The 13,184-nt window shown below is 35.7% G+C and overlaps 1 protein-coding gene across 3 annotated transcripts in view; it reads left to right on the top strand.

Annotated features, from left to right (window-relative positions):
* Positions 1-13,184, top strand: part of LOC150107309 (transforming acidic coiled-coil-containing protein 3-like) — a 319,360-nt gene that overhangs the window by 128,874 nt on the left and 177,302 nt on the right. For all 3 annotated transcript variants that reach the window (XM_090391174.1, XM_090391175.1, XM_090391176.1), the window contains one exon: positions 11,875-11,944. In XM_090391174.1, coding sequence (XP_090247300.1) covers positions 11,875-11,944 — 70 coding nt within the window. The remainder of the gene's footprint in view (positions 1-11,874; positions 11,945-13,184) is intronic.

Below are 13,184 nucleotides of genomic sequence, written 5' to 3'. Positions count from 1 at the left end.
GTTCTCTCCAATTATCTACAAAGCCAACATAGACCAATTATATTAGAGGTAGGTCTGTAGGTACCCTTTGTCAGATCCATCCAACATCCCCCACTGGAACTTCCAGAAAGCCATCTGGAATACATTTGCTGCCTGTCTTGACAAATATGTCTGTTGGATTCCTCCAGCATGCAATAATTACAAGAGATTTGTGGGAGGCTTCTGGAAGGAGTATATCTCTGGATGGGACGATGACAGTAATAACCTGTGCCTAGAGTGTGGCAATCCTGACATTGCAGATGAACTCATTCACAGCCATGACACCAACTGACAGAAGAAATGGACTAAGACAGTAGAAAGACTTGATTTTCGGCACTCCAGTAGAAAAGCATGGAGCCTTCTAAGAAAACTAGGTAGTGGAACCCTGACTGTCTGGGAACAATCAGCTTTTTCTCCTAACCAATATGCATCACATATTGTCAACACATCAAGATATACTGCCAAGGACAAACAACACACTCTTCAAATGAAAAGAGAACTTACATATTCGAAAAATAACAGACCATCGGACCCTTTATATTCGCGACCTTTCACTCTTGAAGATATTAACACTGCTCTAATGGATATGAAACCAGGCAAGGCTCCAGGTTTCAACGGAATTCATCCTGATTTCCTGTTGAAGACAGGCCAAAAAGCTTGACAGTAGTTGGCTTGCTTTTTCTCTGGCATCCTCCAGACTGGTAGACTTCCGAAATAGTTTAAGAGGATAAAAATTATCCTCATCCTAAAACCTGGAAAAACCAACAACAAACCAAAAAATTACCGACTATTCACCCTGCTAAGCGCCTGTTGTAAGCTCCTAGAAACGCTAATCCTCAAATTACCCCTAAGATAATAGAACAAGTCCCAGTGGAACAGGCTGGATTCAGACATAAATGAAGCTGCTGTGATCAGGTTCTGTCACTCACTACACATATAGAGGCAGGCCCCCAGCATGCCTGAAAACAGCTATAGCTTTTGTAGATCTTACCACAGTTTATGATACAGTCTGGAGACATGGCACAATCCGCAAGATGCTCTGTGCAGAACACTAGCAAAACTAATTGATAACATGCTAAGCAACTGTCTGTTCCAAGTGTGTATGGACGAGAACAAAAGCAAACAAAGAACACTGAATAATGGATTACCACAAGGGTCAGTTCTGGCTCCCCTCCTTTTTAACTTATACATTGCAGATTTGCCTAATGCAGCCTCCAAGAAGTTTTGCTATGCTGATGACATTACTCTAGCCACTGGAATAATTTTAGTTTAATCTTTTATCCAAGTGTGTGCAAACAAAGTTTGCCCCTGAAAGTATCTTCAGGACTGAGGTAGAGTGGTACAACACCGGGCGACTCCTTGCAAAGGTGGAGCAAGCTACCAACACTGCTATCTCAGTATCTCCCATAATGCAAAACACATCTCCTTGCGGATATGTATAATGTTATGCATTAAGGGAAGGGCCACTACCCAGACTAGTTTCGACCTTTATTGGAGGAGATGACCTTGCTAATGCTTCTGCCTTGGTATCTCCACTTGGGCCTGGCTCCCAGTGAAGAGACCTCAATAAAGGTCGAAACTAGTCTGGGTAGTGGCCCTTCCCTTAATGCATAACATTATACATATCCGCAAGGAGATGTGTTTTGCATTATGGGAGATACTGAGATAGGAGTGTTGATAGCTTGCTCCACCTTTGCAAGGAGTCGCCTGGTGTTGTACCACTTTACCCCAGTCCTGAAGATACTTTCAGGCGCAAACTTTGTTTGCAGACACTTGGATAAAGGATTAAACTAAAATTATTATAGTCTGACACAGTGAAAAATAAACTTTCAACATCTAGCCACTAGATGCACCAATTTTACTACAATGGAAGATACACTAGCAAATGACCTTGCAGTCCTAGATGAATACTTCAGCAAATGGAGATTAAACCCAAATCCTAGCAAAACAGAAGTTTCATGCTTCCACCTGAACAATAATCAGGCTAACAAAGAACTCATGGTCTACTTCAACCACAAACTGCTAAGCTACCACAGATTCCCGAAATATCTGGGGGTCACTTTGGATAGAACTCTGTCTTATAAACCACATCTCATTAACACAGCATCCAAGCTAAAAACACGAAACATTATACTGCAAAAACTATGTGGAACAGCTTGGAGTGCCTCAGCAACAATGCTTTGCTGCACTCCAGCGAAGCGCTGTTGCTGAGTGTTCAGCATTGTTCAGCTGCTCACCCCGTATGGCTGAACAGCGCCAGTGTGTATTTGGTTGATGCTCAGCTTAACAACACTGTGCCTTGTTTCTGGAACAGTGAAATCAACTCTGACCTATTGGCTCCCAGTGCTAAGCAACATCCCACCTCCACACATCTGCAGATCCAACTTTCTTCTACATGAATACAGGAAAATCATGGAAATACAAAATCTTCCAATCCACAAATACATCCCACCCCTACAAATAAACAGGCTAAAGTCAAGGCACCCTCGAATCTTAACAGGCAAAAAATCTTGCAGAAACCAGTTTCAACATGAAGGAGAAGTGGAAAGAGTCCTGCTGTAACACTTCAACAGGGGACTTCCACAAATTAGTGGACCCAACACAGATGTCTCCAGGTTTTGACCTACCTCAAAAAACTTGGTCTACCCTTAACCGAATCCGCACCAATCATGGCAGATGGCAGACCACTTTTACAAATGGGACATGATTGCCTCACCAAGGTGCAACTGTGGATCACCCCTCCAGACAATTAATCATATTACAGTAGAATGTATCTAACATGCATACAATGGAAACCTGTTGGACTTCATCCATGCCACATAAGTGCTATTGATTGGATAATCAGCCTAGACATACACTTGCAACCTGTTCTTGAATGTCTCTTTTTTGACTGTATTATGTCTTATTATTGTACATTTTTATGTTCATATATATTAAGGATTAATGCGATGTAACTTTTCATGTGTGAGCTATACACTAAATAAAAAAAATCGATGACCAAACAAATTAGGTGGGAGATGAATTTCATTGCCTGGTGTTGAGACCACCGTCCTGCTTATTGGAGGCCTAAAGTGGCTTGAAAAAGTTCCATGTTTGGTCTTTAGAACAGGGTTTTTGGTATTGTAAAAAATAAATTAAAAAAAAATACGAAAGCATATAAAATTAATAAGACTAGTAAAAAATACTTAGCTCAACCAAAGCGGTGCAATAGGTTTGCAAGTATCCTTTCATGGATGGGAGCAAAATAAAAAATAATAATAATAATTACCTTCAGCTGTGAGTAAAGCCTTCTGTGTGGATGTGACTTCATCTTCTATCATTCATATGAGTGTCACAGCTACTGAACATCTTTCTAATTGGGCACAGCACTTGCAAAATTTTACGTCAGAAGACTGCATTTTTGCTGGTGATGTGGTCTTTCTCCTGACCCAGAACTACTCAGACTAGTACATATTTTAATCTGGTTTCACTAGAAGCCAAGTTCTTGGGACTCATATTTAACAAGAAACTGTTTCTTCCCTCACATATTTCAGCTCCGAGATAAGCGTCTTAAAATAATGAATGTACTTTGCATCCTTTCTCCTACCTCTTGGAGTGCTGAGAGATGTTCTTTGCTTCACTTGTAGGCACTGATTAAATCAAAAGTTGATTATGGATTTGAAGCCTATGCTTCTGCCAGAGAGAGAGAGAGTTCCCTGCAATGGCTGGACCCTGTTAACAATCAAGCAATAAGAATTGCAGTAGAAGGATTTCGAAGTGTACCGATGCATAGTTTGGACGTCGAAGTGAATCTACCACCTTTTGTTGCTTCTACATCAACAGCCATCTCCATTATGTGCAAAAATAAATCCTCCCCAGACCATAATGATGTCCTTTGGTTGGGAATGCCTGAGATCAGATCCTAAAGAACCTTTATAAGGACTTTTAATTTGAAAGTGTATTAGTTCTCATACAGGAGTGATAAGGTTATTCCTCCAGGAAACTTCAGTTTTTTTATCCTGTAAAATGAGCAAACAGGTTAGCAGAACCTTCACAGTTAATAGGCATAGTACACTGGCACTATAGCCTAAATTATTTAATCAGACTATATTTTAGAATAAAGGCATCATGCATATAAAAGAAAACTAAATATAATTTATGACTCCTATCTGCATAACCTTGTGGCATGGACCAATGAGGATGCACTATCAGTCCGCCTGTGGCGAGTCTGTGGGCAGGGGTGGCACCTGATGTCGGGTGCTGCTAGGTTCGAAGAGATGCAGAACTGTGCGCCGTCCTTCTCCACTGTACTGCCCGACAGCGGTTGGCTTTGGGAACCCAAGCGTCGACCTGCGATGCAGGACGACCAGGTGGAGATGCAGAACCGTTCTCAAACAGGCGTTGCAAATAAAAAATAGCCCACCTGGTTGGCCAAGTGGTTAGCATGTCTGCTCTCTAGCCAAGAGGCTGCAGGTTCGAATCCCTCCGTGGGCATGGATGTTTGATTGTCCTATAAACTTTGTGTGGAAAGGGAATCTGCGACCCTACCACTTATTCTAGCAGAAGACATCATTACCAAAATCGTGAGGTACGGCAGTGACCATATGGCATCTCTGGACGTCAAATGTGAAAAAAAAAAAAAGTTTCACTCAATATGAGCTTTTTTTTTTCAGTGAGAAGACAGGAAAACTGGTAACATTTAAATTCTGAATCCTTGGTTGCAGCTAGGAGGGAACACTATTAGAGTTCATAGAAGTGGGAATAGATGCATAATGAATTTTAAAATAATTATAAAAAATGAACAGCAATCACATCCTAGAACTCAGAAACAAGTATACAATCTGTCTGAGTAGGATGGTGGCGTAGGACTCATATGATTCAAAAATAGATGATCAAATTTAAACCTACTGTAGTCTAGCATCTTGGCACAATTCAGTGTACTCTGTCAGTGGCATGAGAAGCAAGGCCTGAACCTTTAGAATCTAAAAATCTTATGTAATCTTGATGTTCTTCAATTCTAATAGTAGTAGAATGGCCAGCCTGTCCAAAGTAGCAAAGATGACAAGAACAGGGTATTTGATAAACACTAGGCAAGGATAAAGGTGATAATGTATCTTGGATAGGACAACTTCTGGGTTGGTTTGAAGGTAGTGTGCAAATTATATCTGCGAAAGGGTCCTTGCTGTTTGTTCAGATGTTCCCTTAAGTTAGGGCATGCTGATCCTTTTAACATCAAATTGCAGTCTGGAAGAGGGATGATAATTATTTATTTTCTGTATCAATTAAGTAATAGAGTAAGTTTTATTTAATTCTTCTAATAGAAGATACTGAGAACAAATTGTGCGTGCTCTGTGTATAATGCTTTTGATGATACATATTTTTTGTGAAGGATGATGTGAAGATTTCTTGGATATATCTGCCTGTAAAAGTTTGACATCCTGTAAACTGAAAATTCAATATTACTAGCAGAGTTACAATGTATTAACATATCCAAAAAGGGAAGATTGTTGTTGGATTCATGTTTAGTAGTGAACTTGGTGCAAGTATACAAGGTGTTGATTTTATCTAGGAACTGAAGTAGTTCTGTTTCACAGTGAGACCAGATTGCAAAGATGTCATCCACAAAACATAGCCAAATGCAAGGTTGAGAAGAAATGGTGTTAGAAATTCTATCTTCTTAAATGCTCCATAAAATAATCAACCAAAGCAAGAGAAATAAATTGACAATGTCAACAGGAAAATCAACTTTGTAGAGTTACTTGAAGATATTTGGAAAATATGAAACTACATCAAAGGAAACCATTATTTCAGACTTGAAGATGAAGATCTTTTCTTTGAAGCAAAAACTATTTTTATATAAGAGCTGTTTTTCCCAGAAGATGATGATGAGATCTTCAAGAGTCTGAAACATGGTTTCCTTTGATGCAATTTCATTGTTTACAAATATACCATTTCAAGAAGCTCTACAACTTTTATTGTAGAGCTTCTACAACAAAAGTTGATGTCGTCAATTTATTCAAGTTTGCTATCAATGCTGGCTATTTCACTTGGCATAATCATTTCAACAGATCAAAGGTATTGCGATGGGTATTACTATATCTCCTGCTTTGGCAGATTATTTTATGGAGCATTTAGAAGATTACATTACTAACACAATTTCTCCTGGACTTCTGCATTTGTCTACGTTTTGTGGATGACATCTTTGTAATCTGGTCTCACTCTGAAACAAGAATTCTGGATAAACTTTACTCCTTGTATACATGCATCAAGTTCACTATTGAATGTGAATCCAACAACAGGTCTTCCCTTTTTGGATGCTTTAATACATTATCTCTGTTAGTAATATTGAATTTTCAGTTTACAGAATGCCATCCTTTACAGACAGATATATCTACTAATCTTCACATTATCATTCTTCACAAAAAAACGCATATTATCCAAAGCCCCTTGTACACTGAGCATACACAATTTGTTCTTCTGTGTCTTTTCTATTAGAAGAACTAAATAAAATAAAACTTACTCTATTACTTAAGAGATATAGAAAATAATTGATAATTATCATTCCTCTTTCAGACTGTAAGCTGATGTTAAAAGAATCAGCATAACCTACCTTAAAGGAACATCTGAACAAATAGTAACGACCCTTGCAGATATAATTTGTATACCACCTTCAAACCAGCCCAGGAGTTGTCATCTTTCTTACCACTTACATTATGAAATCTAATGGTGTTTCCTTCTACTGGACAGATTGGCTGTTCTGCTACTATTAGAATTGAAGAATATCAAGATTATATAAGATTTTTGAATTCTGAAGGGTATTGCTTCTCATGCCATTGACACCAGGCACAGAGTACGCTGGAATCATGCCAAGATGCTACACCACAGTAGGTTTAAATTTGATATCATCTCTTTTTTGAATCATATGAAGTCCTATGCCACCTTCCTAATCTTAATCAGACACAGGCATACAGACAGACTGTATGCCTGTTTCTGAGTTTTGGGATGTGATTGCTGTTAATTATTTTATCATTTTTTATATTTTTATTTTAAAATTAATCAATTATACATCTATTCCCAGTTCTCTGAACTCTAATGGTGTTTTCTCCTACTGGACAGCTCCAACTGAGACACATTGATATTATGTGTGCTGTATGACTTGTTCTTGTATTCAAAATTTACATATTACCAGTTTTTCTGTCTTCTCCCTGAAAGAAGCTCATGACATATTGAAAAAAATATGTATAAGTGATAAATTATATTTAGTTTTCTTTTACATGTGTGTGTGTGTGTGTGTGTGTGTGTGTGTGTGTGTGTGTGTGTAGCTGCTGTTAAAAAATATATATTATGTCTAACGTGCATGTTTATTAAAAACTAATAATTATTTTTAAGAGATTCAGTACATATGAATCCTGCTGCAATAGAAAGTACCTAGCAGCCAAAAAAAAAAAAAAAAACACAAAACCAGAGAACTTCATGAAAAAGTTAGGGAGCAAACTAGCAAATCTTGGAAAAGGGTAGGCTCTCATTGCATTGAAGATGCCAGTGGAAACATTGTAATGGAGAAAGACAAGATAAGGGATTAATGGGTAGAGTATTCAAAGGGACTCTACAATTATGATAGAATAGATAAACTGTTGCAAGAAAATTTGGAGGGAGAGGGGGGTCTACTGTTCCTACCTGGGAAGTAACAAATGCCATTAGGAAATTGAAACCAGGAATGGATGGAATTATGGCAGAATGTCTAAAGGCTTTAAATGATAAAGCTATAAGATCACTGACTGACATAGGTAACAGAATATATGAAACTAGACACATTCCTACCAGTACCTGAAAAAAAAAACGAAGACAATCAAATGTGAAGAGTGCAGAACAATCAGTCTGATCAGTCAGCGCAAAAAGTGTCATATATCGTCCTAGAAAGAAATAAACATAAAATCAAACTGGAACTTAATCAGACATAATCTGGTTTTCAGGAAAATAAAGGTACTAGAAAAGGACTCTTAATATTAGAACTATTATGAAAAGATAACTGGAGAAGCAGAAAGAAGTCTACTTAGGTTTTATTGACTACACAAGGACAAAGGCCTTTGACAATATAGAACATGAACAACTATTAGAATGCATAAAAAAAATTAGGAATAGATGGTAAAGATATTGGATTACTGATTAATCTATATTGGGAGCAAACTGCTTCAATAAAAATATCAGGGGAAACCTTGGAGGAATTCACATTAAAGAAGGGTATCAGACAAGGCTGTGTTCTTTCTCCTATGTTGTTTAACCTCTATACTGAAAATATCTTCCAGCAATTAGCCCAAATTTAAAGCAGTGAGCATAGGAGGCAGAAATATGAACAACTTAAGATGTGCAGACGATATGGTACTGCTGGATGAAAATAAAAAAGTTCTTCAAATCTGCTAAAAGAGATGCTGAAACTAAGTGAAAAATATGGACTTAATTTCAACTTCAAAAAAAAAAAAAAAACATGCTAGTAACAAGAGAGAAAGAAAAAAATACCCAATATAAATATTAAGATCAGAGAAAATACTTTAGCTCAAGTAGAGAGTTATATATATATATATATATATATATATATTTGGATCAACTAACTACAGAGAATGGAAAGTGTGATAAGGAAATGCTAAGGATAGAAATTGCTAGATCAACCTTTATTAGCATGAAAAACATTCTGACCTCAAGGGAAATTCACACTAAAACAAGAATTATGTTGTCCAGGTGCTATGTATGGTCAATGCTGCTATATGAAGCAGAAACCTGGACAATATCAAAATATTGTGAAAATAAACTAAAAGCCCTTGAAATGTGGATCCTCAGAAGAATCCTTAGAGTCCCATGGACTGCTAGAAAAATAATTTAGAGATGATTGACTGCTAGAAAATAATTTAGAGATGATTGGAGGAGATAGGACTCTGTTGTAAACCATTAAGAAAAGGAAAACCACCTACCTTGGTCACATACTAAGGCATGAATCCATACAAAAAAACACCTTTAGAAGGAATGATAAAAGAAAAGTAAAACAAAGAACAGATTGGATGGGAAATATTGAGGACTGGACCTTTTTGTGCTATGAAGAATGTAAGAGAGAAGCACAAAAACCATACATGGTGGAAGCTCATGGTAGTCAACCTCCTGGAAGGAGATGATACCCGACAGGAAAAGAGCAGTCAATTGACAGTGCATTTAATTTATATAAAAAGTTAACTAGTAAATTGACAACTTGCAGACTGTCAGAGAAATCTGTGCATTTTCTCTGAGTCAGTTTGATTAATGTAATATACCGTTTTTTTAATAGATATCTTTTGAGAAGGTAGATGATTATTATAGTGCATTATTTTTCAATGAACTGATTGCAATAATGATTAGAAAGAAATGTGTATCATTTAGCAAACTCTGACTCGTAATACTATATATCTGTGGAACAAAGGTAAGAATGAGAATGATGGATTAAAGTTTTCTTGGTACCAGACTTTTGGCTAGAATGATGATGTGACTTTATTTCCATGTGTTAGTTTCCTTTCTGGAGAAGGAACATAAAGTAGTGAAGGCTGCCACTGAGGGGTCTGATTGTGAGAATATCTACAACAAATTTGATTTGTTCATTTGAATTATTTGATGTAATTTTTCAAGTGGATATTTGAGAGAGATATAGTTAATCTTAGATAGAAATCATTATAGTTCTTTGAGAGGAATTCTGGATTGCAAAACCATTGCTCATTTTTTTGTGATAATCGCTACAAGTCTTGGTCTAAAATTCTACTAGAAATAGTTTTCCAAAGTTTATTTGACTTAATGTTTTTGAATGTACGAGGATGGCCTGAAAAGTTCTGAGCCACAACCATAGATGGCAATACTGTAGGCAAGATTTTTATTTTTTTTTTTTCTAAGTTGGTACATCTCTCTTAAGCGTTCATGTGAAATTGCAAGTCATTCTATCAAGTAGTTTGTTTTATACAGCTGTCTGAAGCAAAAGCGTTGTCTATAGCCCTTGAAATGGCTAAAATTGAGTATCGTGTGGTTATAAAAATTTTTTTACAAGAAGGTTTAACTCCAAAAGAAATTCATTCGAAGTTCATAAAAGTTTATGGGCACTCTTCTCCTTCATTTTTGACAATTAAGAAATGGGTTGCCGAGTTTAAACTTGGCTGTACCAGCCTTGAATATGATCCACGTGAAGGATGTCCAAAAAGTGTAACAAACACCAGAAATCATTGATCAGTGCACGATATGTTATTGGATGACAGGCGAGTCAAAGTGCGTGAAATTGCTGAGAATATAGGCATTTCAAAAGAACGTGTAGGATATATTTTGCATGAAGAATTGCAAATGAAAAAGCTTTACGCAAGATGGTTACCATGCTTCTCAGAGCATTTTAACAAGAATAAAACTGATTTTGTGCGTCGATTTATTACTATGGATGAGACTTGGATTTGCCATTACACACCAGAATCCAGACAGTAATCAAAACAATGGACAGAAGCCGGTTGTTCAGCACCGATGACAATCGGTTCCATCAGCAGGAAAGGTCATGGTATTGGTGTTTTAGGATGTTAAAGGCATTTTGTTTATTTAGTTGAAAAGAGTAAAACAATAACCAGGGAATATTATTCCAATCTTTTAACCAGACTAGACGAAAAAATTTGTGAGAAAAGACTCAGTTTGCAGAAGAAAAAAGTCATGTTTCATCAGGACAATGCATTTGCCCACAAAGGTGTTTTGGCAATGGGAAAATTAAGGGATCTGCCCTGTGAATTGTTGGAACATCCACCCTATTTCTCAGATTTGGCTACCTCTGACTTCTGTCTCTTCCCAAAACTAAAACTCTTCCTCGCTGGTCAACGTTTTCCTTCGAATCAAGGGATGATTGCAGCTGTAGAGCGGTATTTTACAGATCTTACTGAGAACAACTACAAAGATGGAATAATGGCACTGGAGGAATAAATGTATTACCTTAAAGGAGATTATGTTGAAAAATAAAAATAATTTTGAAATTATAAATTCATTTTTTCATTGTTAGGCCGAGAACTTTTCAGACCACCTTCGTATATTCACATAATATACTAGAATAAATAAATTATTGGGTACATAATTTTACATTATGCTCTTAAATTATATTTCAATATGGCCTTACTAATGTTGTCCACCCTCACCACCAGAAAAACAAACTGTCAGAGATGCTTTCGAATGAATGCTATATTAATCAATATAACTAATAAGTAATATTTATGAATCACAGCTCATCTCTTAGGATGGTGAAATGCTTGTTTTCAAAAATATATTTAAATACCCTGCTGTTCATCTTTGTTGGTGTGTGAATTGAATATTGTACATATTTAATATTACACCAACAATGAATAGAATGGCTCCATCACACATTAATTATTTAGAGAAAACAGTATGCATGGGGGGAAAATATCATGAAGTAAACATATAAACAAAAAAGGCAACAAATTGGTTGTCTTTTTTAATGTTTTTCAACAAGACCACATATTTGGCATCGACAAACTATGTGGGATTCTGATAATTCAAATTATTTGTACGTATGTCCATCATTGTGCACATTGCATGCACAGCAGTGGATATGAGAGAAAGATGAGTCATGAATATGAATTTGTAAATGAAATAAACACTATAGTTCTAGTTCAACCTTTTTAAAAGAAGCATAGCTGAATAATGTACTAGGAAGAAGGAAAGAATGTGCAAATTAAATTTTATAGTTAGTTATTGATTTCTTTATTGTATGGCATTAATTGTTAATATTTTTATTGTGCATGGCTTGATTGTGAATATTTTGTAATTTTGTCTTAAATGTTAATTTAAAATATAATTCTGAGTTGTAAAGTTTGTTTTTCATGTTAGGCCCTTCAGGATTCAGCATTAGCACGATTATCTCTCTATGTTAAATTTGATCCCCTTTTGAGCAAGTTAAGTAAGTTTGCCTGTTTGTTTTGCTACTTTTTCTGTATTTATGTATATATGTATTTTATTCACGTTTAAAATTTTTTTAAAATTTTGACTTATATACATCATTCTTAAGAAATTATGATTTATGAAATATTTATTTTTAATATAACAATATTAATAGAAACAAAAGTAGACGTTTTAAGTCTTCTAATATTTTTCTGAATTTACATAAGCATCTTGAGAACACACAAATTAATTTAGTATATATTTGAGCATCACATACAATAATAATGTAAATATAACAAAAATGCAAGAAAACTGGTTATAATTTTCCCTCCCCTCTGCAGCTTGAATTTCAGACATTATTATAGACTTGCAGACTAAAGAAATCATAAACTTAACCATAGAAAATAAACTGTAAAAATTATGAATCCAAGTCATTTGACAGATATCCTTTGAATTAGTATTACACGGTGATCAGAATTCATTTCAGTAAATTATAGGCAACCGTGTTAGGAATAATTATTTTAATTTCCTGACATTTTGACCTTTATATTCATCTGGAGTGCACACATATACATACGAAGACAAGCTATATTAACAAACATCTGATGATGATGTTATAAATAGAATATAGCTTTGATGTATGTTTTTTTTTTTCTCTCCACTGGAGATCAGACAAGTAGAATAATTGTTGATCAAATCTTCACTTTGGCATACCATCTGAATTGGGTTTGCGGACAAGTAATTGCTGAGAAAATTAATCCCATGAACTATCGATCGTGGGAAAAAATTCATTGAAAATGTTATTCGCTAGAAAATTGAAATGATATTGTATTGATACTGAAATATGAAAAGTAAATGCAGTGCAAGGTAAATTTCATCATCATCAAATTCCTGCTATGTACCCTCAAGGGGTGTACAGGATATGACAGTACTACATGAAAAAATTACATCATTACTAACTTCCTATCTACAATTTTCCTCCAAATCAGTCTGTTACTTGTCAAGACTCCAACATTATCAGATCTTATATTTCTATAGTCTAAGGCAGCGCTTCCCAAACTGTGGGCTGCGGCCCCCTTGGGGGACGTAGGTTTTGTTGAGGGGGCCGTGAAATAATGAAAACAAATTTAAAATGTTTTAAGACTAAGTAGATTTTTTTATTTTAAAAGAAACGTCTTTAACTTTTATTATTTATTTCTTTTTTGTTATTTTTTATATTTTAATGGAAAAATTCATGCATTGGTGTTGGTTCACAAACT

This window comes from Typopeltis vanoorti, chromosome 4 (assembly GCF_054136105.1).
Source record: "Typopeltis vanoorti isolate ZY-2024b chromosome 4, IOZ_Tvanoo_1.0, whole genome shotgun sequence".
Classification (NCBI taxonomy): Eukaryota; Metazoa; Arthropoda; class Arachnida; order Uropygi; family Thelyphonidae; genus Typopeltis; species Typopeltis vanoorti.
Note: the sequence above shows the minus strand (reverse complement) of the source record. Positions and strands in the feature narration are given on the sequence as shown.